This window comes from Thamnophis sirtalis, unplaced genomic scaffold (assembly GCF_051295495.1).
Source record: "Thamnophis sirtalis isolate CommonGarterSnake01/CBP01778 unplaced genomic scaffold, rThaSir2_p1.2 scaffold_14, whole genome shotgun sequence".
Lineage (NCBI taxonomy): Eukaryota > Metazoa > Chordata > Lepidosauria > Squamata > Natricidae > Thamnophis > Thamnophis sirtalis.
Genome location: NW_028261394.1, coordinates 6,386,621 through 6,401,448, shown reverse-complemented (window position 1 = coordinate 6,401,448; position 14,828 = coordinate 6,386,621). Strand labels below are relative to the sequence as shown.

General features: G+C 46.2%; 1 protein-coding gene across 1 annotated transcript in view; it reads left to right on the top strand.

Annotated features, from left to right (window-relative positions):
* TRRAP (transformation/transcription domain associated protein) overlaps nucleotides 1-14,828 on the top strand; it is a 141,252-nt gene that overhangs the window by 108,114 nt on the left and 18,310 nt on the right. The window contains 3 exon segments of the mRNA XM_087729239.1: nucleotides 924-1,185; nucleotides 11,723-11,941; nucleotides 14,307-14,531. Coding sequence (XP_087585365.1) covers nucleotides 924-1,185; nucleotides 11,723-11,941; nucleotides 14,307-14,531 — 706 coding nt within the window.

The following is a 14,828-nucleotide window of genomic DNA, read 5'->3' as shown; positions in this document are numbered from 1 at the left end:
TTGTGTTCTCTCTCTCTCCTTCCCTCCATTATTTTTCTCCTTCTCACTCTTTCTCGTCTTCTCTATTTTCTCCTTTCTCTCTCTCTCTTGCTTTCTCTCTTTCTTTCTCTTTCTCTCCATTCTCTTTTTCTCATCTCTCCTTCCTCTTTCTCTCTGTATTTCTCTCCTCTCTTTTTCTCCTTTCTATTTTTCTCTTTCTGTTTTTCCCTCTTTCTCTATCTCTTTCTCTCCCGTTCTCTTCTCACTCGCTTTCTTTCCTTCTTTCTCCCTCCTCTCTTTCTCTCCATTCTCTTTTTCTCATCTCTCCTTCCTCTTTCTCTCTCTGTGTATTTCTCTCCTCTCTTTTTCTCCTTTCTCTTTTTCTCTTTCTGTCTTTCCCTCTTTCTCTGTCTCTTTCTCTCCCCCTCTCTCTCACTCGCTTTCTTTCCTTCTTTCTCCCTCTTTCTCTCCTTCTCTCTTTCCATTCTCTTTTTCTCCTGTCTTTCTACTCTTTCTCTCCTCTTTCTCTCCTTTCTCTCTCTCCCTCTTTCTCTGTCTCACTCTCTTTCTCCTCTTTTCCCTCTCTCTTTTTCTCCTGTCTTTCTACTCTTTCTCTCCTTTCTCTCTCTCTCTCTCTCTCTCCCTCTTTCTCTGTCTCTCTCTCTATTTTTCTCTCTCCCTCTTTCTCTCTCTCTGTGCCTCTTTCCCTCTTTCTCTTTCTCTCCCCTCTCTCTCACTCACTTTCTTTCCTTCTTTCTCCCTCTCTCTCTCTTTCCATTCTCTTTTTCTCCTGTCTTTCTACTCTTTCTCTCCTCTTTCTCTCCTTTCTCTCTCTCTCTGTCTCTCCCTCTTTTTCTGTCTCACTCTCTTTCTCCTCTCTTTCCCTCTTTCTCTATATTTTTCTCTCTCCCTCTTTCTCTGTCTCTGACGTGTCCCACTTTTAGGTTCTTCGACAGCTTCAGCAAGGCCTCGCCAAGTGCTATTCAGTGGCCTTTGAGAAGAGCGGAGCTGTTTCCGATGCCAAGATCACACCGCACACCCTGAATTTCGTCAAGAAGCTGGTCAGCACCTTCGGGGTGGGCCTGGAGAACGTCTCCAACGTCTCCACCATGTTTTCCAGTGCGGCTTCTGAATCGCTAGCCAGGAGGGCTCAGGCCACAGCTCAGGATCCCGTCTTTCAAAAACTCAAGGGCCAATTCACAACAGGTGAGATATATTCTAGGCGGGCCGGAAATTCAGCTTGGATTTCTTTTTGTCCTGATCCTGACCTCAGTTTTAAATTAACCGGGATTCCCCAAATGTTGGAATTCAGAATATTCATGCTTGTCTTTGAAGCAGGACATGCTCTCTTTTTAATTTGAGAGGAGGGGGTAGAGGTGGAATTCATTTATGGCTTTCTTCCTCCTGATCTTGTCAACTCGCAAATCATTCCTGGCCTGCTCTCGAGTTGCCATAGGCAGGAGGGGGGAGAACTGACGGAGCAGCTCAGCAGCCACAACCAGAGGCACATTCCATGCATACCTTTCTCAAGGCTGTCTCCCAGGTTACCAGAGCCAGCTGGAGAGGCGTGTTTTCTACAGCCCAGGAAAGCACTCTGTTGGAGAATGTGATTTATGACACACGGTGGGAGGAGCGGGGAAACAGGGTATAGTTGGGTCGTAAAGTACGTGGGGCAGAGCTGACTTCACTGCACGTGCACACACTGGGAACAGGCGCCAGCTGTTCCTCTGCCTCATTGATGTCTGACTCTGAAGGCAGCTGATAACTGGCATACGGCCCTGGCACCCTCTCTGCCTCCGATGCAGAGTCCTCATCAGAGCCTTCCCCAGACTCCACGACTGGCCCAGGTTCCTCCCAACCCTCCTCAATAACCGAATCTGCCGCCAGCTCCGCTGGCCACTGGCGGGCCACAACAACCCCTTTCAAGCCTCTTCAGAGTCTTTTATTTCAATTATGATTAGGCCCGACTAATTAAGACGAAAATAGCCTTTTTACGTCGCCTCAAGATGAGCTCGCTTGTAATCTGTTCAAAGTTGGGCCTTTGAAATAATGTTGAAAGATGGAGGGGATACGGCTGCTATGAAATCAGTCGGTTGGACTTCAGGTTTGGAGTTGTGGGATTTAATTCATTTGGCGGAAAATGAGAATTTTGATTAACGTGAAACGGGAATAGCCTCTCCGTGCAGCTGGATTAATGGCAATTTAATCACCCTATAGTTCTGCAGCTGATGAGAATCTTCCGGATTTAGAATTTCTTTGCTGCAGTTGTATAGGTACCGTGTTTTCCCCGAAAATAAGAAAATAATTTTCTTTTGACCCCCGAAATAAGCGCTTGGCCTTATTTTCGGGGGGGGGAGTGTTCTTATTATTTTTGAGGTGCAGGAGGCAGTGAGCATGGTCGCCTCATGGCTGCCACTGTGTAGCAATATTTTCAGGGGGTCTTATTATTTTTGAGGTGCAGGAGCGGCGAGCGTGGTTACCTCATGGCTGCTGCTGTGTGGCAATATTTTCGGGGAGGTCTTATTATTTTTGAGGTGCAGGAGGCAGTAAGCGTGGTCACCTCATGGCTGCCGCTGTGTGGCAATATTTTTTGGGAGGTCTTATTATTTTTGAGGTGCAGGAGGCGGTGAGCGTGGTCACCTCAGGGCTGCCGCTGTGTGGCAATATTTTCAGGGGGGGTCTTATTATTTTTGAGGTGCAGGAGGCAGTGAGCATGGTCACCTCATGGCTGCCGCTGTGTGGCAATATTTTTGGGGAGGTCTTATTATTTTTGAGGTGCAGGAGGCCGTGAGCGTGGTCACCTCATGGCTGCCGCTGTGTGGCAATATTTTGGGGAGGTCTTATTATTTTTGAGGTGCAGGAGGCCGTGAGCGTGGTCACCTCATGGCTGCCGCTGTGTGGCAATATTTTTTGGGGGGTCTTATTATTTTTGAGGTGCAGGAGGCGGTGAGCGTGGTCACCTCATGGCTGCCGCTGTGTGGCAATATTTTTCAGGGGGCGGTCTTATTTTTGAGGTGCAGGAGGTGGTGAGTCACCTCATGGCTGCCGCTGTGTGGCAATATTTTTTGGGAGGTCTTAATTTGAGGTACAGGAGGCAGCGTGCGTGGTCACCTCATGGCTGCTGCTGTGTGGCAATATTTTCGGGGGGGGTGTCTTATTATTTTTGAGGTGCAGGAGGTGGTGAGTCACCTCATGGCTGCTGCTGTATGGCAATATTTTTTGGGGGGGAGTCTTATTATTTTTGAGGTGCAGGAGGTGGTGAGCGTGGTCACCTCATGGCTGCCTCTGTGTGACAATATTTTCGGGGAGGGCTTATTTGAGCGCATGCACTCAAAAGCCTGATTGGGCTTATAATCCGGGGAGGTCTTATTTTCGGGGAAACGGGGTAGTCAGTCCTCCCATGCCAAAGCTCTTAATCCACCCGTCAGTTATTCCGAGGTTCCGGGAGAAAATTCAGAGCCGAGTCACAAAATGTACCTTTCTTTCAACTGGATTGTCCTGTTTTTGTTCCAAGTCCGAAGCCTTCAAAACCACTGCAGGTAATCAAAGATTGGATTTCGGGATTGATGCCAGAAAGAGATTTTGTTTCTAGCCTCATTAAGCTGCCGGCAGAATGGGCAACCGCGGCGGCTCGTGCCATTCACGTTGCCGGTAATCCTTTGCCTCCCCCCCCCTTTTTTAAAAAAAGTCTGGATGTCGTTAGACGAGGCCAGCATGAAGCCTTTTTTTTTGGCACGAACAAAGGCGATTAATTAATTGCATCGTCTATCACCATTCTCCTCTGCCCACAGAAAGCAAAACAAGAACCAGGGAGAAGACAGAAGGGAATCTCTTTTCCTCTCCTCCTTTCCCTTTCTCTCTCTTCTCTCTTCCCCTTCCTCCTTTCTTCTCCTCTCTCTTTCCTTTTCTCTGTTCTCTCCTCCCTTGCTCCTTTTTTTCCTTTCTCCTCTCCCCCTTTCCCTTCTCTCTCTTCTCCTCCCTTTCTCCTTTTTCCCTTTTTCCTCTCCTCTCTTCTCCTCTACCCTTTCCCTTTCTCTATCTTCTCTTCTCCTCCACTTGCTCCTCTTCTCCTCTTCTCCTCTCCCCCTTTCCCTTTCTCTCTCTCCTCTCCTCCCCTTGCTCCTCTTCTCCTCTCCCTCTTTCCTTTTCTCTCTCCTCTCCTCCCTTGCTCCTTTTTTCCTTTCTCCTCTCCCTCTTTCCCTTCTCTTCTCCCTCTTTCCCTTCTCTCTCTTCTCCTCCCTTTCTCCTTTCCTTTTTCCTCTCCTCTCTTCTCCTCTCCCCCTTTCCCTTTCTCTCTCTTCTCTCCTCCCCTTTCTCCTCTCTTCTCCTCTCCTCCTTTCCCTTTCTCTCTCTTCTCTCTTCCCCTTCCTCCTCTCTTCTCCTCTCTCTCTTTCCTTTTCTCTCTCCTCTCCTCCCTTGCTCCTTTTTCTTTCTCCTCTCCCCCTTTCCCTTCTCTCTCTTCTCCTCCCTTTCTCCTTTTTTCCTTCTTCCTCTCCTCTCTTCTCCTCTACCCTTTCCCTTTCTCTATCTTCTCTTCTCCTCCTCTCCCCCTTTCCCTTTCTCTCTCTCCTCTCCTCTCCTTGCTGCTCTCTTCTCCTCTCCCTCTTTCCTTTTCTCTCTCCTCTCCTCCCTTGCTCCTTTTTTCCTTTCTCCTCTCTTCTCCCCCTTTCCCTTTCTCTCTTCTCCTGGCCTTTCCTTGCTCCTTTTTTCTTTTCTCCTCTCCCCCTTTCCCTTCTCTCTCTTCTCCTCCCTTTTTCCTTTTTCCTCTCCTCTCTTTTCTCCCCTTTCCCTTGCTCTCTCTTCTCCTTTCTTCCTTTCTCCTCTCCTCTGTTCTCCTCTCCCCCTTCCCTTTCTCTCTCTTCTCCTCTTCTTGCTCCTTTTTTCCTTTCTCCTCTCCCCTTTCCCTTCTCTATCTTCTCCTCCCTTGCTCCTTTTTTCCTCTCTCCTCCCCTCTCCCCTTTTCCTTTCTCTCTCCTCTCATCCCCTTGCTCCTTTTTCCCCCTTTCTCCTCTCCTTTCTTCTTCTCTCCCCCTTTCTCTTTCTCTTCTCTCCTTGCTCCTTGTTTCTCCTCCTCTTGCTCCTTTCCCTTCTCTCTCTTCTCCTCTCCTTGCTCCTTGTTTCCTTTCTCCTCTCCTCCCTCTTCCCCCTCCCTCCCTCCCTCCCTTCTTTCAGACAATGAAACCATCTGCTTCCTCGAAGCCCAGCTGTCCTGAGTCGAGTGTCAACCTCCAGGTCACTCGACTTTAAGCAAAATGTTTTCGGTGGAGGTAAAACGATTCCTGCCGTGCAAAGAATGACTGACATTTTTTTTAAAAAAAAAAAACTTCACTGCTGATTTTTCCCCCACCCTGATTTTGCATATCGTTGGCAAAGAGCTTGTATTTTCCCCGTTTGATTGAGGGGGGGGGGTGTGAGGCATATTTTGGCGCTTCAGGTAACTGGAATTACCAAACGCGACTGCGTCTTTCTCACTCATCCACCAAACCTTTTACTGCAATTGTTCACTAGAGGGTAGACTTGGAATTAAAGTTGAGTTGTTTTGTTTTTTTCCTTCTTCTAACCTTCATGATCGAGCCAGGAGATGCTGGAAAAGATTTGGGGCATTTCTCTTTTTTTCCCCCTCCTTCTTTTAAATGTGTTTCGTACCATAAATCTATGGTGAGGTGAATACGAGCCGTCCATCTCGTTCTTAACGGGGGGGGCATCCTGCAAAATGTTTTTGATCAGTTGGCCTGTTGGTAAATGGTTCATTGCCCAAGTGGGCTGGGTATCGCGATGCATTATCTCAAGCGGCTGGACGGTCCTCTGATCGAACGCGAGGACGTAAATCTAAGCGGATCAACAGGTTGGCTCCCCGTGAAACCCGCCGGGGAGACCACCTCTCTTCCCTGCTTCACCTGTCCTCAGGTGCGCCTGCTGTTAAACGAGGAGGCTGTTGACGGAGATGAGTTGAAGCCACCTCAAAATGGAAGAGGCCCTTTTTGTATTCTTTCTCCCCCCACCTCCTCTTCCGCAAAAGATTGAGTTATTTTGATGTATGTGTCGTACCTCCGGAGCAGGGCTGAAACATTTTAGTTTTGAGATGGCAGCTTGTTTCCATCTTCGGTCCCCTCTGGGCTGGCAGGGGATGATGGAGGAGATTGTCACGCATATTTAGAGGGCATCGCATGGGTAAACACGGGGTATGAATGTCTTTCCGCAGCTTTGAAGGCTGGGGAGGGCGGTTGGGGATGTTTTGAAAACGGTTGCGATGTGCCGATAGCCTGCCTTAGTCCCTCTTCAAGGGATTCAAAATATTGGCATTTGAAAACAGGGGAATCCAGGTGTTAAAAGCTGTTCAGCAAATCTTTTTAACATCTTGCTTTTGAGTAACATAGGAGGTGGGGGAAGGGGGCAGGAGGTGCAGGAGAAGTAGAAAGAGGGAGAAGCACAAGGAAGAGGAGACGGAAGAAGAAGAGAAGCAGAGAAAAGGAGGGGAAGCAGAGGAAAAGTAGAAAGGAGGAAGAGAAGGAGGAGAAGCAGAAGAAGAAGGAGGTGAAGGAGAAGCACAAGGAGGAGAAGCACAAAGAAGACAAGAAGGAGGAATAAGAGAAGCAGGAAGAGGAGAAGGACAGGAGAAAAGGAGGAGCAGCAGAGGAGAAACAGAAAGGAAGAGGAAGAGAAGTGGAAGGAGGAGAAAAGCAGAAAGAGGAGAAGCACAAGGAAGAGGAGAAGGAAGAAGAAGGGAAGCAGGAGAAAAGGAGGAGAAGCAGGAGAAAAGGAGAAGCAGAGGAAAAGTAGAAAGGAGGAAGAGAAGGAGGAGAAGCAGAAGGAGGAGGAATAAGAGAAGCAGGAAGAGGTGAAGAAACAGGAGAAAAGGAGGAGAAGCAGAAGAAAGAAGGAGGTGAAGGAGAAGCAGAAGGAGGAGGAGAAGCAGGAGAAGAGGAGAAGCACAATGAAGAAGAGGAGAAGGAAGAAGAAGAGAAACAGAAAAGGAGGAAAAGCAGGAGAAAAGGAGGAGAAGTAGAGGAAAAATAGAAAGGAGAAAGAAGGAGGAGAAGCAGAAGGAGGAGGAGAAGCAGAAGAAGAAGGAGGTGAAGGGAGGAGCACAAGGAGGAGGAGAAACACAAGGAAGAGAAGAAGGAGGAATAAGAGAAGCAGGAAGAGGAGAAAGAAACAGAAGAAAAGGAGGAGCAGCAGAGGAGAAAACAGAAAGGAAGAGGAAGAGAAGTGGAAGGAGGAGAAAAGCAGAAAGAGAAGACAAGGAAGAGGAGAAGGAAGAAGAAGAGAAGCAGGAGAAAAGGAGGAGAAGCAGGAGGAAAAGGAGGAGACGCAGAGGAAAAGTAGAAAGGAGGAAGAGAAGGAGGAGAAGCAGAAAGAGGAGGAGAAGCAGAAGGAGGAGGAGAAGCAGAAGAAGAAGGAGATGAAGGGGAAGCACAAGGAGGAGGAGAAGCACAAGGAAGAGAAGAAGGAAGAAGAAGAAAAGCAGGAGAAAAGGATAAGCAGGAGAAAAGGAGGAGCAGCAGAAGAGAAACAGAAAGGAAGAGGAGGAGAAGCAGGAGAAGAGGAGAAGCAGAAGGAGGAGGAGGAGGAGAAGCAGAAGAAGGAGGTGAAGGAGAAGCACAAGGAGGAGGAGAAGCACAAGGAAGAGAAGAAGGAGGAATAAGAGAAGCAGGAAGAGGAGAAGAAACAGGAGAAAAGGAGGAGCAGCAGAGGAGAAACAGAAAGGAAGAAGAGGAGAAGCGGAAGGAGGAGAGAAGCAGAAAGAGGAGAAGCACAAGGAAGAAGAGGAGAAGGAAGAAGAAGAGAAGCAAGAGGAGCAGGAAGGAGAAGCAGGAGAAGAGGAGAAGCATAAAGGAGAAGGAAGTGGAGAAGCAGAAAAAAGGGGGAGGAGGAAGAGGAGATGCTGAAGGAGAAGCAGGAAGAAGATTAAGGAGGATGGGAAAAGGCAGAAGGAGGAGCAGAAGCAGGAGGAGGAAGAGGGGGAGAAGGAGAATTCCAGATAGAAGATGCTCGAGAAGCCTTTTATTAAATATACATCTCTCTTTTCAGGAGTATTAACCTTTCCACTCACCCATTTTTTTCAGGACGGCCCTGAAAATAAAGCTTTCCGTTTTGAGTTAACGTGGAGCTTAACAAATCCCAGCCACCAGTTTCTTTACTTAAACACAGCGGGTAGATTTGGCGTAAAAATCCTCGAAAGACACACTGAAGTCTCGTCTTTTCCCGTCCTCGGGTTCCTCTTTCAATTAAATTTTATACAACCCTTCCAAAGCGGTTCCCAGTAAAGCAACTAATAACACAGAATCGGGTGTTATTAAAGATGATTACAGGGCTAATAAAAGTGAGACATTTAGGAGACAAATGGAATGCAAAGCAGGCCATGAAAATAACATTGGGGGTGGGGGTGGGGACCCCGATTAAAACTATCCAGTGTCAACTGCCTGTCAATTGCTGCTTAGGAACTGTCTAATGAAAATGCCAGAGCAAAATAGAAAATATAGGTGCTGTCAAAAATCTTGAAAGGCAGATATTGGCAACTCTAGGCAAGATAATCCCGGTAGCACTAACAACTCATCTATTGCTATTTCCTGATTTAACTGTTATAGATAGTTTGTTTTCTTTCTTTCTTTCTTTCTTTCTTTCTTTCTTTCTTTCTTTCTTTCTTTCCATCTTCCTTTCTTCCTTTCTTCCTTTCTTCCTTTCTTCCTTTCTTCCTTTCTTTTTTCCTTCTTTCCATCTTTCTTTCTTTCTTTCTTTCTTTATGTCTTTATGTCTTTCTTTTCTTCTTTCCATCTTTCTTTCTTTCTTTCCATCTTCCTTCCTTCCTTTCTTTCTTTTTTTCCGTCTTTCTTTTCTTTCCATCTTTCTTTCCTTCTTTCCATCTTTCTTTCTTTCCATCTTCTTTCTTTCCTTCTTTCCATCTTTCTTTTTTTCTTTCTGTCTGTCTTTCTTTCCTTCTTTCCATCTTTCTTTCTTTCTTTCCATCTTCCTTCCTTCCTTCCTTCCTTCCTTTCTTTCTTTCTTTCTTTATGTCTTTCTTTTTTTCCTTCTTTTCCATCTTTCTTTCTTTCTTTCCTTCTTTCCAGCTTGCTTGCTTCTTTCTTTCTTTCTTTTCTTTCTTTCTTTCTTTCTTTCTTTCTTTCTTTCTTTCTTTCTTTCTTTCTTTCTTTCTTTCTTTCTTTCTTTCTTTCTTTCTTTGAAAAAAATGTTTTCTAACCTGGTATAAAAACAGAATAACAGAGTTGGAAGGGACCTTGGAGGTCTTCTAGTCCAATCCCCTGCTTAGGCAGAAACCCTAAAATATTTCAGACTGATGGTTGTCCAATCTCTTCTTAAAAGCCTCCAGTGATGGAGCATTCACAACTTCTGGAGGCAAGTTCTTCCATTGATCAATTGTTCTAACTGTCAGGAAATTCCTCCTTAGTTCTAGGTTGCTTCTCTCCTTGATTAGTTTCCACCCATTGCCTATTGTCCTCCCCTCAGGTGCTTTGGAGAATAGTTGACTCCCTCTTCTTTATGGCAGCCCCTGAGATATTGGAAGACTGATATCATGTCTCCCCTGGTCCTTCTTTTCATCAAAGTAGACATACCCAGTTCCTGCAACCGTTTTTCATATGTTTTAACCGCCAGTCCCTAATCCTCTTTGTTGCTCTTCTCTGCACTCTTTCTAGAGTCTCCACATTTGAGTCTGTACTGATTAGGCAGTTATAAGTTGAATGATTTGAATGAATGAATGGATGAATGAATGAATGAATGAATGAATGTGATTGGATATCTTCTAAATAAATCTGAATGTTTGATCGTATTTTCTGAAAAAAATAATAACAATACGTTTTTGTAGAGCAATATGATCTGTGCCTTCTTTTTTTTTACAAACTAAATTTGTCTTTGATTCTGCTTGGGCAGGGGTTGGACTAGATGACCTACAAGGTCCCTTCTAATTCTGTTATTCTGTTCTGTTCTGATTTACTGCACATCTAGTCACTTTGGGAAGTGAACGTGTGAAAGAAATGACCTACCTACTTTTAGGCTACTAACTGTCACCCAGAATGAAATGTTTAGGTCCTCCCGGCCTTTTATAATTAGGGTTATCCCACCACAAGTAACACCCACAGAATGTCAAAATATATTTGTTTTGACATTGTGTAAGTTGGAAGAGATCATCTTAGGTCACTGCTGCATATCTATTTTAAACCTTAAGAGGATAAAGTGCTGAAAACTTCTTAAAGCTGAACCAACTTGATTGAATGAATGGAGCTAGCAGAGTGTTTGAATGGCTGGATGCCATTCCTGTTGCCGATACGGAGTTTTGTTCAGCAAATATATTCTCAGTGTGCCCAGAGAGAAGAGAGAAATATCTGCCCCTACCTAGGATTGAACTCACAGCCTCCTGATTGTGAGGCGAGAGCTCTGCCTCTAGGCCACCGCATCACCCACATACCGGAAATCATATAACCACAAAAAATTTGGCAAGAAAGCTGTGTCTTCCCAGATTTCTACACCTCTGAAGATGTACGATGTTCCTCTTTTGGGGTTTTGTTGTTGTTTTCTCAACGCTTTTCATCGTGACATCCTTTTAAACTGGTGGAAAGAAGAGGGAAAAGAAAGGAAATTCTTTTTTTTAATAAGTTTTTATTTTTATTTTACATTTTCAAAACAAACATAACACATTCAATCTTCCTTTCTTACATACTGTAGAAAGTGTATCAGTTGTTACAAAAGGCTTCCGTGCGTCTCTTCCATAGTCATCAAGCATAATTTCATATTAACTCAAGTATTTTAACTCAGATATTTATACATGTGTTCTGACCCCCCTCGTCCCACACCAACACACACTCCGAGCCAAAGATAAGTTACAGCATTTAATTAACAGACAGACAGGTCCTTGGCAGCAAACTAGCACAGACAAGCTTGGGCAGCAATCCAGCACCGATAAGGCTTGGCAGCAATGCAGCCTGCCAAGCTCACCATAATGTTCTCCGACATTAGTTCCTGCGTTGACTTCTGCAAGAGGGGCTTGTGCACAAGCAGTCCTTTTATAGTCTGGAGAGGAGCCTAATGACCACCAGCTGAGTGCAATTACCTTCCTGTAACTGCGCAACTGTTCCTGACGCCTATTTAGCTCTTCGGTGCCGGCCATCCAGGAACAACTCACTGCTGGCTTCTGGCTCACTCTCCCTTGTCTCCTCCCCACTGGACCAAGGCTCAGGCGCCTCCTGGTGGCCAGCCAGCCTCTCTGCGCCCTGCTCGGAGTCGGAACCTGTCCAGGGTCCTCCACATCCTCCAGAGCTGACTCATAGGGCCCCTCGCTGTCGGAGTCTGGTGGCAGCTCCAACGGCTCCTGCTGGGCCACAACAACATGTTACCATTTTCATTTGACTATAATTGTTTAAACTCCTTCATCATAAAATATACCAAGATTTAATACATAACCACATACTGGCATTTCGTTTACTATTCTAAAATCCTCCAATGACACTGAATCCTTATGTCCTATTCTAGCTAAACATCCATAATGTTTAATAACAAAAGTTTTCTATCCTTCTTTCCAAATCATTGTTTACATTTACATCTCGTTTGAAAGGAAAGGAATTCTGATAACCAACTTATGGAGTCTGCGCCACAGATACCTTCACGCTTTTCGTCCCAGTTTCTAACAGATGGTTTGTTGTTTCTTCTTCTTTTTTTCCCCTTCTCTCTCTCTCTCTCCCTCCCTCCCTCCCTCCCTCCCTCCCTCTCTCTCTCTCTCTCTCTCTCGTAGATTTCGACTTCAGCGTGCCTGGTTCCATGAAACTCCACAACCTCATTTCGAAACTGAAGAAATGGATCAAAATCCTGGAGGCCAAAACGAAGCAGCTGCCCAAATTTTTTCTCATTGAGGAAAAGTGCCGTTTTCTTAGCAACTTCTCTGCCCAGACAGCCGAAGTCGAAATTCCCGGGGAATTCTTGATGCCGAAACCCACGCACTACTACATCAAAAATTGCCCGGTAAGGGAAGGGCTGGTAAAATAAGAGAACTTGGTTGTAATGTTGTGTGGTTCTGGATACGGTTGCCGTAAGTTTTCTTTAAAGGGATATTTGCAACTCAGGGTTGGGACCGTGGGGTCCTTGGTGCTCACTGAGCTTAGTTGTTTTCTGGCAGATGTTTCATTACCCATCTAGGTAATGTTATCAGTGTTGGATGGAGAAGAAGAGGAGGAGGAGGAGGAAAGAAGAGGGATAGGACAGGGACTAGAAAACGGCCGAAAAACAGGCACGTGTGCGCTGGCCAGCTAGTCTTCGCTGCAGCGCACTGGGAAAACGGCCGAAAAACACCCCCATCAAACTGTCTGAAAATGGCCTGGAAACACCCGAACAAACAGCCTGAAAAGGGCCTGGAAACACCTGAACAAACAGCCTGAAAATGGCCTGGAAACACCCGAACAAACAGCCTGAAAATGGCCTGGAAACACTCAAACAAACAGCCTGAAAATGGCCTGGAAACACCCGACAAACAGCCTGAAAAGGGCCTGGAAACACCCGAACAAACAGCCTGAAAATGGCCTGGAAACACCCAAACAAACAGCCTGAAAAGGGCCTGGAAAACACCCAAACAAACAGCCTGAAAATGGCCTGAAAACACCCGAACAAACAGCCTGAAAAGGGCCTGGAACAGCCGAACAAACAGCCTGAAAAGGGCCTGGAAACGCCCGAACAAACAGCCTGAAAAAGGGCCTGGAAACACCCAAACAAACAGCCTGAAAATGGCCTGAAAACACCCGAACAAACAGCCTGAAAAGGGCCTGGAAACACCCAAACAAACAGCCTGAAAAGGGCCTGGAAACACCCAAACAAACAGCCTGAAAATGGCCTGAAAACACCCGAACAAACAGCCTGAAAAGGGCCTGGAACAGCCGAACAAACAGCCTGAAAAGGGCCTGGAAACGCCCGAACAAACAGCCTGAAAAGGGCCTGGAAACAGCCGAACAAACAGCCTGAAAATGGCCTGGAAACACCCCATCAAACAGCCTGAAAATGGCCCAAAAAACAGGCATGCATGCGCCAGCCAGCTCGTCTTTGGGTTTTCAGCGCTCACACATTCGCACACGGAGTTGCATGCACCGTGTTCCGGTTTGGCCACTTGATCCCGAAAAAGTTTGCCATGAGCGACCCGGTATATAGACCAGTCTTTCCCAAGGTGGTCCAAGCTTAAAGCAGACTGGGACTCATGGAGCCTGTAGTCCAAGCTTCCTTGGGGATGCTGTAATTCAACAAGGCTGCCGCTTGGGAAACCACATCCCGCCTAGGGGTTGTGTTGTTTCTGTCTCAGCAAACTGTTTCCTTCTGTCTCCCTCTGAGCGTGTTTGAAAGAGGTTTTTGTCGTTCCATTCGGAGGAGGCAAAAGGACCCCGTGTGGATCTCCGGAAGCTTTTCACAGAAAACACTAATCTCAGCTCAGCCCCATAATAGAAAAATGCCGTTGCTTAAAAGCTTGTATCATTATAAAAATTCATAATGCCAGTGTTCGCCGAACGGCATAATGTGCTTCCTATTGTTAGCTTTTTAAGTAAGGTAATAGAATTCCTCCTCTCTCTGTCTCTCTCTTTCTGTCTGTCTCTCTTTTTGTCTCTCTCTGCCTTTCTCTTTCCCCCCTCTCTTTCTCTCTGTCTCTCTCTGTCTCTCTTTTTGTCTCTCTCTGTTTCTCTGCCTCTCTCTGTCCCTCTCTCTTTCTCTCTGTCTGTCTCTCTCTCCTCTTTCTTTCTCCCTGTCTCTCTTTTTGTCTCTCTCTGTCTCCTCTTTCTTTCTCTGTTTCTCACTTTCTCTCTGTCTCTCTTTTTGTTTCTCTCTCTCTCTCTCTCTCTGTCTCCTTCTCTTTCTTTCTCTCTGTCCCCCTCTCTTTCTCTGTCTCTCTCTGTCTCTCTGTTTCTCTGCCTCTCTCTGTCCCCCTCTCTTTCTCTCTGTCTGTCTGTCTGTCTGTCTCTGTTTCTCTGCCTCTCTCTGTCCCTCTCTCTTTCTCTCTGTCTGTCTCTCTCTCTTTTTGTCTCTCTCTGTTTTTCTGCCTCTCTCTGTCCCCCTCTCTTTCTATCTGTTCCCCTTTCTTTTTCTCTCTCTCTCTCTGTCTGTCTCCTTCTCTTTCTTTCTCTCTGTCTCTCTTTCTCTGTCTCTCTTTTTGTCTCTCTCTGTTTCTTTGCCTCTCTCTGTCCCCCTCTCTTTCTCTCTATCACTCTTTTTGTCTCTTTCTATCTCTCTTTTTTTTTTAAAAAAATGGCTTTCATCTCAAAGAGAAACGAAGCTTTAGAATTGGGAAAACGCGGCTGCTTTTTAATCTTGGTTTTTTTCCCCTTGTTCTCTCTTCTCCCCCCCCCCCAATAGATTTATGCCTAGGGTAGAGATAGTGCAGAAACACAACACCGCCGCTCGAAGACTGTACATCCGAGGCCATAATGGGAAGATTTACCCCTACCTTGTCATGAACGACGCATGTTTGACCGAGTCGCGTAGGGAGGAACGAGTGCTGCAGCTCCTTCGCCTTCTCAACCCTTGTTTGGAAAAGAGGAAAGAAACCACGAAGAGACACCTCTTCTTCACAGGTGAGTTTGAGAAGATGGAGGGGCCACTCCCCCACCCACCCCAAAAAATGCTTTTGTCAGGCCTGGAAGCCATCTGGGGCCTTGGATCTTCAGACCCTGCCACATTTAGTCCTGTGGGGAACTGGGAGAGGGAATCGCACGGAGCTGGGGAGAGATGTCGTCAAAACAACATTCCTTTCTCCGAGAGTCAAGGCCACTCTGCCTTGTACCTGGTGGGGTGTGACTGGGCGGTATCTCCAGTTAGGACGGTGCATTGATTGGACCATGGGATGGACCAGTGGGCAGGGACTTGGACTT